The 20,464-nt window shown below is 38.6% G+C and overlaps 2 protein-coding genes across 4 annotated transcripts in view; one reads left to right on the top strand and one right to left on the bottom strand.

Moving 5' to 3' along the window:
* PPP1R13B (protein phosphatase 1 regulatory subunit 13B) overlaps positions 1-5,827 on the top strand; it is a 77,960-nt gene extending 72,133 nt beyond the window's left edge. Inside the window, exons 13-18 of the mRNA XM_009280981.1 lie at positions 1,197-1,334; positions 1,412-1,545; positions 2,287-2,453; positions 2,970-3,001; positions 3,341-3,415; positions 4,308-5,827. Of these exons, the coding sequence (XP_009279256.1) occupies positions 1,197-1,334; positions 1,412-1,545; positions 2,287-2,453; positions 2,970-3,001; positions 3,341-3,415; positions 4,308-4,349 (588 nt within the window). The 3' untranslated portion in view covers positions 4,350-5,827. The remainder of the gene's footprint in view (positions 1-1,196; positions 1,335-1,411; positions 1,546-2,286; positions 2,454-2,969; positions 3,002-3,340; positions 3,416-4,307) is intronic.
* Positions 5,828-6,291: 464 nt separating this feature from the next.
* The window catches only part of ZFYVE21 (zinc finger FYVE-type containing 21), a 16,962-nt gene continuing 2,789 nt past the window's right edge, over positions 6,292-20,464 (bottom strand). The window contains exons 2-8 of one of the 3 annotated variants that reach the window (XM_009280879.1): positions 15,840-15,890; positions 13,805-13,973; positions 11,883-11,958; positions 11,090-11,181; positions 10,175-10,228; positions 8,454-8,596; positions 6,292-7,021 (exon numbers count right to left, since the gene is read on the bottom strand). In XM_009280879.1, the coding sequence (XP_009279154.1) occupies positions 6,986-7,021; positions 8,454-8,596; positions 10,175-10,228; positions 11,090-11,181; positions 11,883-11,958; positions 13,805-13,973; positions 15,840-15,890 (621 nt within the window). In that variant the 3' untranslated portion in view covers positions 6,292-6,985. The other 2 variants (XM_009280881.1, XM_019472470.1) reach the window with 2 other exon arrangements.

Genomic DNA, 20,464 nt, shown 5'->3' with positions numbered 1-20,464 from the left:
ATTTGCAAGCAATCTGAAATAACTGTTCTGGGAGAAGTACGCTCCTTTTCCCCTCAGCAGAGGGATGCGAGACCAGGGCTGACAACACTGACAGCAACACAGCTGACTCGTTTTAGCAGAAATGTTTTTCTAATGGGCTTGTGGCATAGTTTGAATTGTTTTCAAAGTCCCTCCTCCAGCTGCACCAAAATCTTTTAAATACTTGTCATTACCAAAATCTACAGCATATGGAGAATTGAAAATAGGGAGAAAACTGAATCTTATTCTTAGTTCTTGATAGGACTCACTTTAACATTGGTTTCAAAGAATATCTCCACTTTTTGATTCACGTAGGGACCTTGCGCTCCTCTTACAATTTGACTGCAGTGTGCACAGGGCCTTGTATGCATTATCCATGAGCACAAGTGGGAGAATGGAATATGCTAGCAACAGATATTTTCATACTGTGAGAGGTTTTTCCAAACTGAAATAGCCGTACTAAATAGGAGCATAAATGAAAAAGGATCTTACAGTGCTAGAGACTGAAAGCATTCTATAAAAGCTGTAACTAATAATAGATTTTTTTTTTTCCTGGCAAGTGACAAGGACACATGTGAATGATTCAGAATATTCTCAAAACACATTTAAATGTGTTCCAGATTTCGAGAATGCTTCTTCTGATAAACGCCAGCTAGAATGTCACATAAAATAGTTCCATGCTGTGTACTTTCCTTCCCACAGCAAAACTCGTAACTTTTCAGTACTGAGCTACAGCAGATACTTCTGCTAATTCAAGGCAAAGATTCCTCTGAGTAGAGACTAATACTCAGGCTGAATTGTGTTGTGCTTTCTAACCTAAGCAAAAGTTTTGACAGTGTCTCAGACAATCCACCAGAAATATATTCTGCTCATATTAGATACAATTAAGATTGTGGTGCTCAAAAACCATTGACTTAAGTACTTCGTTCCTTGCACTCATTACCTTTAATTAGAAGCCTCTAAGATTGTATTGGCATGCTTTTTCATTTTTTAACTGAATAAGACGTAGTAAGATATCAAGCCTTTTATTTAGAGACTTTATAATAGAAACATTTGCATAGTTCTAATTACCATTTAAGGAGGATGGGATTCTTAATCTAGTTAAAAAGTAACTAGCTGAATCATTTGTAATACTTATGCAACTGAAATGATGCCTTCCAACCTTAATCTCCACTCAGACAAAACGTACCAACTTGAAGAAACCTAACTCAGAAAGAACAGGACACGGTTTGAGAGTGAAGTTCAATCCGTTGGCCCTCCTCTTAGATGCTTCTTTGGAGGGAGAATTTGATCTTGTACAACGAATCATATATGAGGTGAGCTTCTAAACAGTGGCAAGCTCTTTAAATATTTCGGGGAAAAAAAGGTCTGAACTATTTTATGTTTTCAATAGGTTGATGATCCCAGTAAACCAAATGATGAAGGAATTACACCTTTGCATAATGCAGTGTGTGCTGGTCATCACCACATTGTGAAGTTCCTGCTTGATTTTGGTGTAAATGTAAATGCAGCAGATAGTGACGGGTGGTAAGTGTCAAGATTTTTAACTTGGCGTCTGAGAGAAACACCATTTTAATGCACATTCAAAATTTAGTCAAGACCTGTTTTAGGAACAATTTCCTTCCCCTTTACCCCCAGCAAACAAACACTTTCTAAACTCCAGGTGGTGACGGACTCAAATGCAAGATTACACTGTGTTCAACTCTTGTGCAAGCACACTTAAATCATAAAGTAGACTACATTTTGGTTTTACTTAGTGGTATAGTTGCTTTTCTTGTTCACATGCTGAAGTAACTAAACTGTAAATAACAACTGAAAAAAGTTAATTTGTTTAAGTTTCATCTTCGTATAACCCACCACAGATTTGGTGTTCTTGAAGAATCTAGCCTTAGAGGTAGATGTAGCACTTCTGAAGCGTTTGGAGAGGATGTGAAACCTTGCTGTGCTGATCTGTTTTGCCCTCACCTTATTTTACCTTTCAAATTTCTTCATATTGGAAAATACCCTTTTATGTCCAGCAGCTTTGTAAGCTATGAAAATCAACATTTCTGCCAACGTCTATTTTATAATGTTTGGCTTTACTGGAGTCAGGTAAATCCTGGGATCCACTCCAGTTGCTTGACAGGTTTTGAACAAGCGTATGTGTACTATAATTGTAAAGAACAATTTCCTTTAAAAATAGACAGACTAAACTGTATACTGCAAGGTAAAATAGTTAGGAATCCTGGAATTTTATTTTTTCATGTCTGCGTTTTTGCTTTATTTCAGGACACCCTTGCATTGTGCTGCTTCTTGCAATAGTGTTCACCTCTGTAAACTACTGGTTGAATCTGGGGCAGCTATTTTTGCTTCAACTATAAGTGATATAGAAACTGCTGCAGACAAGTGTGAAGAGATGGAAGAAGGTTATATTCAGTGTTCCCAGTTCTTGTACGGTAAGCTGTGACACTACTTTACAGACTTCTTTAGCTTTTCTAAAATCCGTCCCTTTCTGTCTCTCTGATCTGCATGAAACGTCTGCTTAGGCCCCAGATGTGACAATACTGCCCATCACCTGTTCTTTCAAAACGCTAAAAACAAAACAGTCTTTCGGTGGATGTGTTGCTCATAGTCCTTCTGTTCTTTAAGTTACTTCACAGGCTCCTTCTAATGTTACAGATTCTTAAATTATAATTTGGCTTAATTTCAAGGAAATGCTTCCATGGGGAGGTTTTGACAGTAACAGTGAGTTGTCAAGTATTTTGACAGAGATACTCCAACTTCCAGATGCACAAATTTGTAGCAGATCACAGGAGGAAACACGTATACTTTATGAATGATTAACTTACAGATCTATTTAGGTTACTAAGATATATTTTGCAAGAAAAGTACCTTGATGGAGCAGACAAATTTTTAATTTACATCAGAGGATAGAAGCTTCATTAAGGCTCTACATACCTGACATTGTGCAGATTTTCAAAAGCTTCAAGTGTTACTGTGTAAGGTCTGTTGTAGAAAGCAGGCCTGTGAGAAATATACACCAGTTCTATAAAGCTGCTTTGCTCAAACGTTTGTAAAACTATTTTTATCCTCATTGGAATAAAAGATTGTAAAGCTTCTATTGCATATATTATAAAAGAGAAAAACCTCATGCTCTAAATTAGTTTAAAATATTCTGTAAAACTTGGGTTTATCATGCAGTTCAATTTCTGAAAGCATTTAGTCATGCAAGTGCTGAAAATTGTTCGTGAAACTTTATTAATAAAGGGACTAATATTTGGGCCACAGTGTCCATACTAAAAGTCTCAGAGGGAAAAATAGGATATTTTACCATCTAGTATAGTATGACAACGAAACAGAGTGGTGGTGGGCCCGCCTCAATGATAAAGAAGGCTATGTGCCTAAAAATCTCCTTGGGGTAAGTTCTTTTTAAGTTACCCTTCTCCCTTCTATTTTTTTACTTCCTCCTGAAGTAGGAACACAAGACGGATCTTTGGTCAGAATCCCTCTGTGCATCGTCTGGATACACTACTATGAAGTGCTGCATAGCAGATTATCGTTATTCTCTCTGGCCTCTGTGTCGTTGTAAACAAAAAGGAGAGGAGACTACGGTTAGGAGATTAGTGCTCGTTTTTATTTGGCAAGTTAGTATATTTAATACATTTCATGCTTTAATAAGATTTTTTTTTCCCCCTTGGCTAAAATATAGGGCCCCTACGTCAAGTGCGGTGGCTCTATGAGGCAGCTCTAAGCTTTGGCCCAGGAAGTTCTTTAGGAAGGTTTTTAATACCTGGCACAAGATAAGCAATATATAGATATGTACAAATTTAAAACAGGAAAGAGCGTTGAAGATGACAACTTAGGCAAGTCGTTGATGCTGCTCTCAGTCAAATGGAACACTGCTATCATGGGAGAGCAGGAATGTAAAAGCTACGAAGTAGAGAGATACAGAGGACAAAATGCGTAAGAAAACCTTACAGAGCAGGAAATAAGCTCTCTCTAGGGCTCGACAGGGAATTCTTGTACTTGTATAAAAGCATCCTTTGGTCTAGTCTGGGATCTTGAGTGAAATGAACCAAGTCATTTTCAGAGCAGCAATTTTGCTGCTGTTGGCAGGAATAGGTCAGCCCTTGGCCTCCTGCTGCTTCTGGCTTGATTTTTCAGAAGTTACCTACGAACATGCTGTAGCTTACAAAAACCTCACCCCCCCAAAACACTTCATCACCCAGTTCTTGGTTATAATTGAATTGATTTATATTTAACTTGGTATCAGCCATGCAAAGCCTAATATTTTTATTCTGCTTTTACAGTTATATCCACGAATAAAACCTAGACAGCGAACCCTTGCCTGAATTCAGTTGTACAACAGTGCAATACCGTGCTGGTAACTGGAAACTTAAAACATACACTGGAGCCATCATTTTTGATCATTTCACACAGAGAAATAAAACTATATTTAGTTTTAATGGTGCTTTCTCTTGTTAAATGGACAGCATCCACGATTTTCAAGATCTGCAGTTTGTAAATGAGGATCGTTTTTACGTGACCCGCCACTGATGAGGAGAGCGATACCTCCACTATCTACAGTGTTGCGCCAACTATCGTCTAAAGCAGTGTTTTAAGTTAAAGTTCCATGGTAGGAGCTTTCTTGTGTTAAATGTTCAGAGGTGTCACTTGCGGAGTGCAGATACGCTGTCCACTTTGCTCCAACCCCACAGTAACTGTCCCACATCGGGATTTTGGATATTTCGTTTGATACCAGTGAATGTTGAGTTCTCATTATTGATCAACTCTTTGGGTTCTAGGACACAAGGTCTTCACTTATTACCTGCATCATTAAGTAATCACCAAAGCTTTATGAAGGCTAGGATTTTAAGCAGTAACATGCTATACACTTAAATCCTGGTCTAGACAACCCCAACAAAAGCTTTACATAGTCTAGCATCTAGTATTATTTGCGTTTAGCATCAAGCTAGGGAACTAACTGAACAGCAGTATTTGTACACTTCTCAAACCCCCTACACAGTATTTCACTTGGTGTTTCATTTTCTTATTATTCAGCCTACAGCACGTGTTACCTCTACTAATGTAAAGGTTCCCCTACTAACCACCTGAGCTTGTCCACCCTGGACAAAACGGTTAGTACTGAACGTGCAGCAGCTTAAGGGATTTGTATGTCTGCATGGATGAAAGTGCAATAGTTGAAAAGGGTAAGAGTCCAGTAAGGGTTATACTGTGTAATTTGAAGTCTGTGCCTGAGTCCGTCTAGAAGAAAATATGAAGGACTGGATAGAAGTAGAAAGAGGGGTGTGTAGATGCTAAGTCAAGGACAAGAAAGAAACAAGGTTTAGAGAAGGATTTAAGAAAGGCAATAGCTTATTTGAGGACAGTTTTTGTGGTTCTTGGCAGCCTACAGCTGTTGCCAAGGCAAGTTATGCAATAACCTATTCCACTACATTGCCGTTTCAAGGAGAAGAAAAAAAAAGGCACTTCACTGGAATTTTAATTGTACATGATTTTATATACCAAAAGTCTATTTTGAATTTCCCATTTTAAGTTTTAGCCATATTTCTTGTCATTTTCTCCCATTTAACAGTATGCAATTTGATTAACTCTTCATGTACAAGTTCTGTGTATAATTTATATATCCATTTCTGCAGTGCTGTAACTTGCTTTTACCACAGGTTAGCATTAACTGTATATATTGTGGTGAAAAGTGAAAGGGTATTATTGTTGAAGAATTTGCTACATGAATGTGATGATTTCAAGAGCCTATGATACACTAATTCAGAGAACATGTAAATGTGCACAATAAAGTACTGCTAAGGCATGGCTGCATTCTCCAGTATTTTTGTACAGGTAGCCACAGTAGACATGCCTTTAGTCATAGTCGTGTTCTATCTGTTAACTCAAGTTTCCTCATTGTTTTACCAGCTGCAAAGAAAAAGACTTGCCAAACAATTTTGGAACCTCCTTAGACTAGTACTCCAACTGTGACAAATTAATACTTGTCTAGAAAAAGCTCTCAAGGGTCCTTTACACGCAAGCTGACACCTGAGCCCTGTGCACTTGTTTACTCAATCTTTACCAGCGTAGGAGGACGGAGGGCAGAAAGACACTTGGCTCAGCACGTGTAGCCGGAGGATTCATCCCAATAGGTGAAGCAATTATCGACACTTAGAAGTAAAATTAGGGTGCTGTTCATAAAGAGTCAAAAGCTTCAGAGTTCAGAGAATAGAGACCACGGTATCCGTCATTAAAGAAGTTATATACGGTGAAATTAAGTATCACCTCTTTTTTTTAAATAAGTGAATTAATTTATTCATATTTGTACATTAAATTGTATACAATTTCAGATAGCATTACAGTTAGATTAACAAAAGCTAGTTACCAAAAGGAAAATACAAAACTAAAAGTTATTTTGGAAGCTTATTTATTACAGAAGAAAGTTTTGAGATCATGTTCAGGTAAGTCCAATTTGGTGATACTTGGTGAAGTATTTAGATGTTTAAAAAAAAAAAAAAATCAAGTGACTTCTATAAAAGCATATCTAAGGCAGATTTTATTGTACATTGATTTTAAACATTTGGATAGAGGGAAAAACCTGAGATCTATACCCAAAAGCTATTCTCTGCAGAAGAGACAAACACAGTTTGTTTGCTTTTTGTAGCAAACAGTATATATAATTGTTACTATAAAAGTTGTGCTGTACATTAGCTGTAGTGCAGGTCACTTTCATATTAAGTGCCAATAAAGGCTTAACAAAATATACAAAGTCTTAAAAGGTGAGGCTGTTTAAAGCATTAATTGTATACATATTGCACACTATAGTGAATACTCATGGTTCAAAAAAATACTCGCGTTGCATTTGCCAGTTCTTACATAAATGAACCACACTGGAATGAGAAAGGGTCAAGAACAGCAAAAAGCGAGAGGCAGGTCCATGGCGGCTGGTGTCTTCCCTCAAGCGGCCAACAGTTTGCTGTTCTTACTGGTCCCGGGACTCATAAAGGAGTTTTGTTGCCTAACGTGAAGACAAAACGTCATTGCGTTAACTGAAGTTTCACTTGCAGCCACCTAATCTCCTTCCTACCCCTCCAAAAATTTCCTTTAAACCCAAGGCTTTAAGTTCTCCCTCTGCTATTTTCCTTAGTCTAAGGCATTTAACAGCATTCAGTAATTTTTTTTTTCCAAACTATCCAAGGTTACTTTAAGTGCAGAACCTGAGGGCACTGAAGATTTTAGATCAACTTACATTTGTTTCTTCTTGGTCAGAAGTGACCATTTCTGATTAAAACTGCCTTTGAAAGAGTTAGAAGTACTATTTCTAAGGCTTTGGTAATCTGTCTAAACATACGCCGTAAACAATGTTACTCTGTTCTATATTCCTCCTACCTCTTCTGCTTCCCCCTTGCAAAGTTTTGGGGAGGTGTTTCATTTCTCTCAAACTATAGCATGAACCAACCAACCCCCTGCGATGGGAACAGACATTCCACATGCCACGTTGGCATTCTCTACCAACAAGTCCTTTTACATGCCGTTAACGGGGACCTCTGGAAGTCTCACTGTGCTGATCGGTTACGCAAATCCGAGCTACCCAAAACTCCTGTCAAAGACAACAAATCAGTGGGGGGAGGGCGTTACGCTTATCCATAAACTACTGGTTCTCACCACAGTTGTAGGAGTTGCATCGCTTGGGAAAGATGAATTGGGACAGCTGTAAGGAAGTGCTAAATCGTACTCGTGTGGCAATACAAAGTTTGAGTGCGCTGTGCTGAACACAAATGTGGGGTTAGGGGTGGCTGGGGGGCTTAACAACAGTGATAAAGAAGCAAACAGCCACACACTTGCATTTGCAGTCAGCTTGTAAGTTACAGCTCTAATTATCAATCAGATGAACAGAGTTCCGGAATGAGTTGGGGTGGTTTTGGGTTTTGTCTCACATAACTTTGACTTATGAAATAAGACTTCAGTTTCGTTAGCCATACAGTGCCTAACAACAAAAGATGGAGCAGCCTTCCACAGGGTCCAGCGCCCACCCCTGTTCCTGTTTCCAAAAAATCAACTTTAAACCTTCATAAAGTAGTAAAAACAATTAGCTGAGTTTAGGTTCCAAAGAGCATTTCATAATGCACATTCTTCAGTGAGTAACAAAATCCTAAGGAACCTGAAAGGCTAATTCCTACTTCTTCTCACCTAATGACATACGTAAGATCTTGGGAAACCCTTTGTAGTGCATATCTTCTTCGGGTATCTGAGCATAAAGCTAGAGTCATGTTCCTAACAACCATCCATAGCTTCTGTTTTCTTAAGCAACAAGGCCCTAAAATCCTTAAATAGAAAACAATAATAAAAAGAAAAAAGAGACTCCTAAGGCTGCATGCTCTCTTAAGTGCTACTAAGCACCCCACGTTAAGATTTTCTTTGGCTTTCTAAGTTTTGCCTCCTTTGCTTACCTTATGCATAGCTGCCAGCCAGCTTGCTGACAGCTTCTTGTTACAGCTGAAGTCTTCACTGGCTGTAAATTTCATCTGCGTTAGCTCCTCTGATCCTGGTACCTTATACTGCAGAATCATACCTACGGCACGAGTGTTACCTCCTGAAAAAAGAAAGAAACTCTTGAACAGCAACGGGTTTTACCAACGAAGTAACACAACTTCTTCTAGCTAATAAGCATGTTTGAAGAAAACTCTCTCATTGCTTAATTCAAAGCACTAGCAACTGCAGGTGCACTAACAACTGCTGCACCAGAGGAGGTAGTGACCACGGGTGTTAATGCCAGGCAATGGAATGTGCAGGCTCAGTATTGTTTAATTCTCTCTGGCAATCACTGAGGCAGAACCTGGATAAGCCATCCGGTAAAGCCACTAGCTACGCACGCTAAGAATACCCTCGTGTTTTAATATTGCCACGTCCTCTCTTAAGTAGATGCCACAGTTTCACACTGTAGCCTGCAGTTTGTAAACTCAATTACTAGCATCCAGTTAGACTGATACCAAAGCGGGGATCCTTGCTGGAGCCGAAGGCTGGCATAGCAGTCGCAAGTCCCGCCAAATCTGGCAAAGGGTGGAGGGTGGGAAAGGTGCTTATGCAAGACTAGATGACGACTGGCAACGTCGTTTGCTTCCTGAGGGAAATCCACTACAAAAGACATTGCTCTGACAACAGTGGGATAGCGAGATGGTTGTATCTCTTTCGCTCTAGCTGCACAGAGATTAAGCTAAACCAAAGCAAAAATACAGAAATGAAACAAAAGCTTTGTTCAGAATAGCACACTGATGCTTTACACAGACTTTATGGCATTGCTTATTTCCTGAAGTAGTAGAGCAGAAACTAAGCCCCGGGAACAGCTCCACCAGAGAGAAGGACATGTTTTGCAAACTGTCTGCATGAGAGGGCTCTTGGAGGCCATTACTGCAACATCCAAGAAGCCAAAGACAGACCATCTCGCTCTAAGCAACCTGATCAAGAGCCCGCAAACTGTTTATAAAAGTAGCTATTATCTCCTCTTCTAGGATAAATTGAAATCCAACTTCTTCATCACTTGCTCCCCTGCATCTACCTGGTCAGACTAACACATTGAGGCCCTACTTAAGAGATAAACCAGAGGAAATCAAACACCTACGGCCTTGACCAGTTTCATTTATCCACATTGCCCATGTCTGGCATTCCAGGACATTACTGACTCAGGCAGAACACACCTTACACAACAAGACATCGTATTAATTTTAAAGAAGCGTAAAAGCAAGCCATTAATTATCAGTTTGTTTATTCACTGCAAAACCTTACTGGACGGTACACAAGTAGTATATTATTCATTTCTGGTATACACAATTCCGCACACCTCTCCTGAAGTAGGCGACGTGTAATACTGTGTACCACTAAAGATACTATTTCTCATCTTCCCTTTTCTCTTCCAGCATGGACAATAGCACATGTGGTCTAAAGAAGGCCTCAAATGTTGTAGTTCTCCTCCAAAAAGTTACAAAACATTCATTCTCAGTTTATTAAACAGACAGATGGGAAGGAACAAATACATGTCAGATTCGAACATAACTTGTCTTCGGTTGAACAGCTATAGATCAAGCAAAAAAACAGCACTGCAGAGGAAGAAAGATGGGAGGGGGGGTCATGACAACATGCTTAGGTGCGTCATGCTCAAAGGTACTGGTGATACCTTCAGTAATATGCTGGCTCTCCAGAAGGCTGGTGTAAGTGTGAATATCTTTTTCTACCATCAAGAAGGAAGGCGGGCAGGCAAAAAGATAAAGCAGTCAGAAGAGTAGTGAACAAGGAATTATAGGAGCATTAAGTAACTCAGCAACACATCTGGTTGATTTGAACACCCAGGTAAGTTTATTAAGGTTAACATGCCGTACTGACTGAATATTGCACAGCTAGGCTGTCCGATTAGAAAATTCCAGCAGTGACACAGAGGTGTTGCTAAAGAACAATTATTAAAATTCCTGACCTTGTTTGTTCTCATTTCAGTGAAATCATATTCAAGTTCATCCTGAAATACTCTAAAATCTGGTAAGAGATGAGGCAGTAAGTAGCTGCCCTCTGATTCAGATGTCACCAGTTTCATTTTGCCACCCCTTCATCTTGAATGAAATTAAGAAACCATAGTCTAATTATTTATCCCTCCCCCTCCCCCCCCCCCGTTTCTCTCTCACTTTTCTCCTCACAATGGTTTGTACCAGTAGAAGAGAAATCTCAGCTGGATTCTGAAATGGAAGCTACCAAAGACTAACAGTTCCCTCCTATGAGCTTTTGAATCAACAGATGTTTATATTTAGCCAAGAGGAAGGATCAGAACAGATGATGACCACCTTTACTCAAGTTTAATCAAGAAGCTCTCCCATATCAGAGCTCTAAGGTAATTTCTCAGTTCTTAGGTTTTCCCCCAAATCCCAGTAGCCACATAGACAGAATAGCGTGCAGTGTGTGGAACCCTGAGAGCAGTTGTAACTAACGTAGTTACACCTAAGTTACCAATAACCTAGAAATGCACTGTCTAGCTCAAACAATAATTACAGCTTCACATATTTTTTTTCTTAATAGTTAATTTGTATTCAGTGAAAAAATTTACCTCCAGGAGTAAATCCCTCTGTAAGTATCTGAACAGTTGAAATCTGTATAATTTCAATTTCATAGTGGCTGTCTCCATCCAAAATCAGGTATCTACATAACAGAAGAAAAACATTTAAAAAAAACCCAACAAACTTTTTTCTATGATATCAAGTCCAAATCAAAGGAAAAAAATAAACACAATCTCTCAGTGACTGGCTGTTTATATGTTCCTTGTGGTGGGGAGGGAGAGAAATCAAGCAGGAAGAATTACTTTTCATTGAAGTTCTTCACTTAAAGGAAAAAAAAAAAACAACCACAAAACCTATAGTTCAGTTTGCTTTCAAAATATTAAAAGCATTCTTCCAAAGCTCTGGGGGAAGAAGAGAACACAGAGTCTAAAGTGTTCTAGCCAAAGAAATTACAGGGATGACCAAAGCAATGCTTTGGCTGTAGCGTTAAACAATATGGTGCAGTGTTAGAATCATTCTGAAACAAGCTTTTTTCAGTCGCTACAGATTTTTCCCTGCCCCCCCTTCCTATGATCCCCCAATTAGCTGGCAAAACCACTGTATTCCAGTGGCACCAAGAGGCATTATCAGTGAGCGGAGCTCCACCATTCTAAGGCATTACTGCTAGTAAATTCAAACGAACTTACTTCAATAAAGTTGCACCTATCCTTTCAGCCCGATTACTCTCTCCAATATCCTCACAGCATGTTACTATTACATTTCGTTTAGGTTATTAGATAATAATATAGCTGTAAGTGCAACAATACACAGTTTACAAGTGCGATTTCTATCAGTCTGTCTCACCTCTGATTATTGGAAAGTCGACAAACCATGAGCTCAGATTTGTCAGATGTTCCCAGAGTTACAAAGAATGTAGCACCTGGAAAGACATGTTTTAGTATTCTAATGCAGAGTTTAGGAAGGAACATTCAAGTATCAAAAAGGATAACTAATTTTTACTTACTGCACCTAATACACTGAATTGGGTGAATCAAGAGACTAATTGAAATGTTAAACTGATTAACATCAGCAGAACACTCAAGTATAAAAAGCTGATCTTTAATATCATGTTCTGAGTCACAGGACCTTTCACAATTGCTATGTAATTTCTCCCACATGTTGTAGAAACATAGATAATATCTAAGATGAATCTTTTAAAAATGAGAACAGGTTTGGAGATGGCAAAAATAGGCAATTAAAGACCCTATCTCATCACTGTAATACACACTATTGTTTCAGTATTCAAAAAAAAAAAAAATCTGTCAGAAGAATCTAATAGCAGGATGTGACCTTCAGCTCTATGCTTAATAAATAGTAAAGACACCTCTTTTTCATTACTGAAGACTACCTCAGTCTTACTTTGAGGTCAATGAACTTCAGCCTTCATGTTATGTTTCTTCCTGCTCAAAACAGCTCCTTTGACATCGGGAAATTCATCTTCGCTACATTAGTGAAGTGATTCATAACTTAAAATAAAGCAGACTACACGCCTAACCACTTTATTTCCTCCATGCCTCACGCTCCCTGCGTTACCTAATCCCAATACTGTTGGTCTGGGAAATGAAAAAAACAACAACATACAGCCCTGCCAAATGGTCTGCAATCCATCTCCACGGTCTGAACCGTGCAGCCTCAGAGAGCTTCACCTCGCTGTCTATTTCACAATTGTACACAGTCTCACTGACCCCTCAGCATGGACCCCCAGGCTGCTGCTGAAGCGAGAGAGAGAGGCAACAGCAGCGGAACTGCAAAGGACATCACAACCACCATCTCTCCGACCGAGATCCACAGCTCTACAGTAAGTCAGGAACAACTTCAGACTTGAACTGCGTAGCACAAATGCAAGCAGGATGAGCTTTAAAAAAAAAATCTTCAGTTTAAAATACATTATTTAAAACCTCATGTACACCTTCATCTGCAGAGCAGAGTGAAGAATGGTTTGTGTGTTACAGGGATGAGCATACTCCTTTCTGAACCTAGAATCCCCCCTAGGAACATTCACACTAATCAGAGGTGTGGTTTAGCTCACTGATTATACACATTGGCGTCATGCTGAGAGTTGAGAGCCCATCAAAAGGCACTGAACAATCACAGAATATTTTAAAAACTGAAGACTCAGCTTTCTTAATGTAACTGGAACACGAATTACTGTATTGCATGTAGTTTTAATGCTACGCAAAATTGACCACTTATGATGATCTGCCATCAACCATAGCTGTAGGCCATAGACAAGCCCAAAGCTCACAGATGAAGCTTGGAACAAGCACTGCATCTTGTTAGAAAACATTAAAATATTCTCTATTGTTAAGTATTTTTCATCCTTATTTTATGTCACAGGAATCTGGCTAAAAGATGCATTATTTTAAGAAAAATGCCAACTGCACACACATCTGTTCTCAGAGGTGTTAAAAATTCCTTTGTCTTTAATTAAATCACTCTTTGTAAACATTGACTAAAAAGCGTAAACTTCTCTCTGAATAAACGGATAACACAGAACTATTAACTGGCAAACAAGAAGCACGGCAACAAAGAAGTATTTAAGGGAGATGAAACTGCAGGTTGTCTGACACGAGGCATTACTCTTCCTGTTTATCACATTTGTTCAACACTGCATTTGAATAAATATAAATTAGATCAAACCAGCATATATATATATGTGTGTATATATATATGTGTGTGTGTGTGTGTGTATATATATAAATATAAAAAAACCATTCAGTCCTTACCATTCATGAGCACTTTAAGCTGTTTGTCATAAAACTCTGTTTCTTTCTGAGAGATGAGGGCACATTCAGCACACTGGCGCACAGGGTCCACAAAGCACATGCGAGGCAGAGGCACTTTTTTACTGCAGCACTTGTCACAGAAGCACTTTCCACACCTTCGGCAGTGATGCTAAGCATGAGAGAACATTTTATTTGTTTACACAGGAAGCTATTGGGGAATAATTTGATAGAGCTACTACATCAAATATCCTCCTCCCCAAGAAACAGATCAGTTTCTCAGGTGTGAAACATACAAGTTGAGGGATAGGTAAAGGAAATTTAACTGCTAGAGTGGTAGAAAGAAACCTCTGAAGATTGAACACAAAGGACTGAGTATAGTATGAGCAACAGCACTACAAGCCTTTGTTGGCACTCTGTAAACGTGCTTCTGAAGCAGACCAGACAAGACCCTGAAAGGGCTTCTCCAGTGTCCAGTAAATCCTTCACCTTACTGTCAATAAAAACACAAGAGAAGAGTGGTTTCTAGATCCCTTCCCACTTCCAAGCAAAGATCTTGGGAAACTTCAACTGGAGATCCTATTCTTCTCCCTTAAAACTTATTCTGAGGTTTTTCCAATGGAAACTTAAAACCTAAAGCTATTTCCCTATCAGAAATACCAGGCAGCATAGTACAAATCCAGTGAAGTTGCAAAATCAGAACTAGTGTTGCAATGTGTTTCACAGCTGCTAAATCTGCAACAAGTGGCTTGTGCTCCAAATCACTATTGGGGTGCAACAGTCCCCGCAGGTCTTCCTGACACAAGTTCTCATGTCAGAACAAGTATTCCTAGGCAAGCAGGAACTGATTTGTGGCTCAAAGCAAGTTTGAACAGTTTGATACAAGGAACTGATACACTGCAGTTCTGGTCAGTGTTAGGCTTTCCTTCCAAGTATTATGCAACATTCTCTGGAGTACCCATTTCCCAGGGCTACCTCCATTTACTTCCCAATGCTAATACAAGCGAAACACAGCAGCCTAATGAATTCGTGCTTCTCAATCAAAATGCTCTAACCAACCAACAACCATCCTCTTAACCCATCCAACTAAAGGGTAAAACAAGAACTAGGAGAAAGTACACTCCATGATTTAGGAGTACTAGGATCACAAACTGACATAGGCAGTAAATTGACTATGTCAATGCACTACAAGTCATACTTCCACATCTTTCTTCACTTTCACAAGCGCATGCTAAGAGAGTCTCAATGTAGTTATACAAAGGAATGATATTCCCTGCTAAAAATCATTGTTGCCCTTTTTTGGGAGGCTGCTTTCCTTCTCCATGCAGAAACCCCAGTATCAGCAGAAGGTTTTTCGATAGTAGTATTCCGTACACCAGCATGCATTCCACAGTGACCCGCTTACTTTTATGTAATGAACATAATTTAACTCTAATGTTAGTGTTTTCTCTTCGTACAGTAAGCCTATTTATGGCTCATATCAATCAAGGCAGTTTATACTTTCTACTTCAATCAGAAATTCCCTTTTCCAAACACGAGATAAATCCTGTTTTACTTTTAGAACAGAAAGAGAATCTGAGTTTTGGTTCTCTGCATTTTAACAATATGGTTCTTTAATGTAAGATTAGAATTCATTACTCCTGAAAACATTTTTGCTTGCATTTCCACAAGTAATTTTATCTCCCAAAACACAACTGAATTAGTTGATTTGGTTTCTATGTCAGTACTGACGTTAGCAGCCCACTCCAGCATGAGTTCCTCTAACTCTTCCTTTGAATGTAAATCCTGTGGGTACCCAGTAATTTGGAAAAACCCTGACTATGTATTACACATTGAGCAACAAGAAGAATTTCAAAGAAACAGAATTAAAACAAAAAGGACCTCTACTCAGAAAAGGCAGAACAGAAAGAAAAACTACTTTAAGTTACATCAGACTTTGCATGCTATTCTACTGAACTCTTCTACATTTTAAATCAAAAGAAGTCCATACCAGTATTTTGCAACAGTTAATGCTTTACATTTCATTGATTTCTCTTACCTTTCTAGTTATGAAGTCAAATTTCGTATCACACTGCATACATCTTGGGCACTAGAAAACAGTACAAATTAAGATTAATCTACAAGATTTCTAAACCTTTAATCCTCCTACTGTATACAAAGACTGAGCTTTATATTATGCCGTAAAAAGAAACACCTCCAACAAATTTCCATCCTTTCTCTTTTCACCATGGAAGGTTTTCATTTATTTTAATATTGACGTAGCAAAATAATATCATCCCCATTTGTAAGACAAAAAAAGCTGCCAAACTCATTCACCCTAACGAATACTGCATCTTGCCAGCAGTCAAGACTACATTTCAGAAGTAATACTTAATTATGTTTGGCTATCCAGACAGTCATATGTTCCAGAGTCGACTGTTTTTATGTAAGTTGTTATCCTCATTGCATTATACTGTGATGCTCTGTTGACTCTCTAAAACATTGTTTACTTATTTTAATGCTCTCAATACTTACACATTTTTGAAACATGCTAGGAGATACTTGGTTTTCTTCCAAGCCGCTAAGACTTAATTTTTATTCCAGCTACAAAATGTCACTTCCTGAAATATCTCTTTCCTAAAACAAGCTTACACCCACACTCCTCCCAAAAGAAAAGCCAGAAAAAAATTGAAGAAGTTTCCCTCTCGCAACTATGTAGAGTTTAAGGGGTGATAGTTTTGATTTTCTAAACTAGCAGAAGTGATCAGTGATTGTTATGACAATTAAAATTTTCTATGCAGAAAGTCACCCACCAAAGGGCTGATACTCAGCACTTGGATCACTAGATTTTCACCACAACTTCACGTATTTTTATCCACCATATCAAAAACCACTCTCCAATTGCTCATAAAGTAATTTTTGTTAGATTTATTTGCAAATATTAATGCAAAATTATGACTGACATCTGAATCAGGAGAACATGGTTAGATCCTGTAGTAAGTTTTATAACTCTAGAAACCTAAACTCTTCAAACCAGACTATCTCAGACTACAGCAGAATGTCATCTTAAAAGCATGCCCCAAGCTGAGCAGGTGCTATTTGCTAAGCATGCAGTAATCATTGTTTGCCTTTAATCAACACATTTCAATACTTAACCCTTTATCTTCTATAAATTCTTTCAGGTTACAACAGCTTTTGTCGTCCATTTCGGGGACTTTGGCTTCAGCAGTTACCCAACCACTATCACAAGTTCAATAACTATAGCCAAGAAAATATTACAGCAGCTAAATTAAAAATTCTCTAGAAACTTTTCATGTTTTTTTGAAGTACAAGATTGTTAATAATTTGCAACAGTTTATATGAAGTGTTCTGACGTCTAAACAAAAGTTTAACAAATTAGAGAGCAACTGCAGTCACTGTAATGGAACATAAATAGCTACTTGCAGTATTTGTTACAATAAGCTATCTGCTTCTAAATCCCACACAAAAGAGAACTAGAAGTGTTCCTGTAGTGTTTCTAACAGCATACTGAATTAAGGCATCCAATCACCTCTTCTCACAACGGCTGTAGAAAAGCTTATTCTAGCATTCACTGATGAATAACCTTCAGCACAAAGTAACTTCAGTATTCCCCAGGTTCCATCTCTGTACCAAGTAGTACTCTACAGATAATACCACATTTTACTCTATACTGATCTTGATTTAGTGTTTTAATTTTTGACATGTGTAGCTTAATAGCTTGTCTGGGAGCAGGACCCAGCAAGAATTTTTGTATACTTTGAATTTACCAGGAGTCTAACTCATTTTCTTAATGAAATTTTTGGGGTTTTTTTGTCAGAAATTAGAAAGCACAAGCCACAAACTAGGGGAAAAAACCCCCACTCTTCTAAATACTGTCCTAAATAGATTTCATACACAATGTTACGCTAAACATACAAGTCGCTTTTCAGGAAGGAACAAAGTTATCCATTCTCTCTTATTTAATACAAACTCTATAGAAAGATATTTCTGAATTCCAAACCTATCATGGTAACACTGCCTGATACAAAGAGCAGTCATAAATAAACCACAAGTCAAATGGCATATGGTAGCAGGCACTGCAGAATGGGATTTTCCTACAAAAATGTTCTAACACAAGCATGCTCAATACACTGTTCCTTCAAGGCACTTCTGCTTTAAGTAACCAAAATCAAGTGAACCCACTTGCATAATATCAACTACTTTGCCTGGGAAGACATTGCTGTTGAAAAACGTCTTGAAAGGTGAATCCTTCCTATTCATCCATACGCTGACATAATTAGACAGTGCATGAGTACTGAATTAAGCTTTATAGCTTTAAAGGGTTTTTTATCACATTTACAGAGAAGAAAGCATGATGTTTGAGTTACTTTTTGCGTCTTCAAGACACAGGCTTTTTAAAACTACTGCAAATCTGAGTTTTTTGGAAAGTGGAAACAAAAAGATATGAAATAAGAAATTAAATTAAAATGCATGTCATTAGTATATTCATTTCACATACAATCAATGTACCACTAATATCAGATTACTTCATATAGCAAGAGGAAAATGGAAGAACATCCAACAGTTGTTGGATCTCGTTATTCATTTGAAATACTGAGAGCTAGTTCACACGCTCATCAAATCACACCTTGTAACACACCTGACCAAAACAGCTGATGCCAGAGTGGAAAACAACACAATGCAAACATACCGCAGATACGGCTTATGATGCTTTCTGATATTACAACCGTACAGGGCCAATTCATTGCCTGAGCTACACAGGTTTGCCAGCAGTCTGAGCGCAGCTCTGTCGCACAAATAGTGCTGACTCTGAGAGCCTGAGCCAACAGAGGACCCAGCTACATAAAGCTCAGTTCCCTCCCGCAGTGAGCTGGGAGCCCTAGGGAATCACTGTCACCGCATCCGTATGCTCCTCTCGCCCACCCCAGCTCTGAGGCACGCAGCGTTCCTCAGCCGCGTGAAGATCTGGTACACAGCTGGATGTCACGAGGTTTGGCCACCTCTGCATTCCAACGTACAAATTTTGCTCAATTTCTAGTCCAAGATTTCCTTAATAGGAACATCATCAGTTGAGCTCTGCTGGTGATTAACAAAGAAAATCCAGGTTACACAAGGCACATGCAGTAACCAACATTTTAAGCTCTGTCTCAAGTTTACTGATGCTCAGCACAAACTTTCATAATATTATCCACCTCAACCCATTATTTATAATATATAAATAAGACTACCAAAGTTTTCTGTAGTCCTGCTTCAGTCTTACACTTCAAACTCATCAAAATAACTGATATTTTAAGACTGTATAATCTTGTGACATAAAATTTAAAAGTTGAAATATATTTCAATGTCACGTAAGTTTTGCAAAACTACTAACTACCATAATTTTTAGGTGGCTTTACTTTTAAAAAAATAAGCCACTAGACTCTTCCTGCATAAGAAAAATAAAGCTACTTAATTTGTGAGTGTTACTGGCTGCACAGCAGAAGCCAGCATGTTTGAAAAGCCAGATCAACATTTGCTAATACCAGTTTCGTCTTGGACAAAGAAAACGTTTTTTTTAATTATGACTGAGCAAGTGTTCTTGGTGAATGCATTAACTATAACACTGTCTCTTTAAATTTCATTTTATTAATAAAAACAGGGGTTTTATAAGCTTCCCTGTATATCGTGTACCTGCTTTATTTAAGGAAAAAGTTTGTAACGTATTTGGTAATCATTAACCGAAGGCATGTCAGAATTTTAATACACTTTAAGAAATTTAGTAAAATAACTTTTTACAAAATAACAATAATGCAAGATTAAGAATATGAATTAACAAATGCATTTAAAATGTTTGCCTATAACACACTTCCTCTCAATAGCAAGTATCACTGAGTCTGATGCAAAGGCAACATTCAGCCACAAATCAACACCATCACCTAGACCAACAGACTACAGGGGAAAAGTTGAATTTTAAGGAGAATGAATAACTGCAGTACAACTGTAATATAGAATTCAAACTAACACCACACATCAGATATGTATCTAAAATATACAGACTTAATTCTTAAATATATCTAACCAGTTTAAATAAATCCTACCACAATCCTCAAACAACCTGTAGTTGAATTAAGATGGTACTATGTATTAGACTGAGTTAGAAGTACCTTACTTTTTTTAAATGAAGCTAGTCTGCTATAACCAAGGACTACTGAAATATAAAACTACATTTGTCCCCCACAACAACCTTCTCTCTAGAGAGGTATGGTATGGATTTGATGGGTGGACTGTCCGGTGGGTGAAGAATTGCTTAGATGGTCACATCCAGAGGGTAGTGGTCAACAGCTCAATGTCCAGATGGAGACTGGTGACGAGTGGCGTCCCGCAGGGTTCCGTATTCGGACCGGTACTGTTTAATATCTTCATCAATGACATAGGCAGTGGGATCGAGTGCACCCTCAGCAAGTTTGCAGATGACACCAAGCTGAGTGGTGCGGTCGACACGCCAGAGGGATGGGATGCCATCCAGAGGGACCTGGGCAAGCTCCACAAGTGGGCCTGTGTGAACCTCATGAGGTTTAACAAGGCCAAGTGCAAGGTCCTGCCCCTGGGTTGGGGCAACCCCCCATATCAATACAAGCTGGGGGATGAAGGGATTGAGAGCAGCCCTGCCGAGAAGGACTTGGG

Source organism: Aptenodytes forsteri, unplaced genomic scaffold (genome assembly GCF_000699145.1).
Source record: "Aptenodytes forsteri isolate BGI_AS27 unplaced genomic scaffold, ASM69914v1 Scaffold193, whole genome shotgun sequence".
Classification (NCBI taxonomy): Eukaryota; Metazoa; Chordata; class Aves; order Sphenisciformes; family Spheniscidae; genus Aptenodytes; species Aptenodytes forsteri.
Note: the sequence above shows the minus strand (reverse complement) of the source record. Positions and strands in the feature narration are given on the sequence as shown.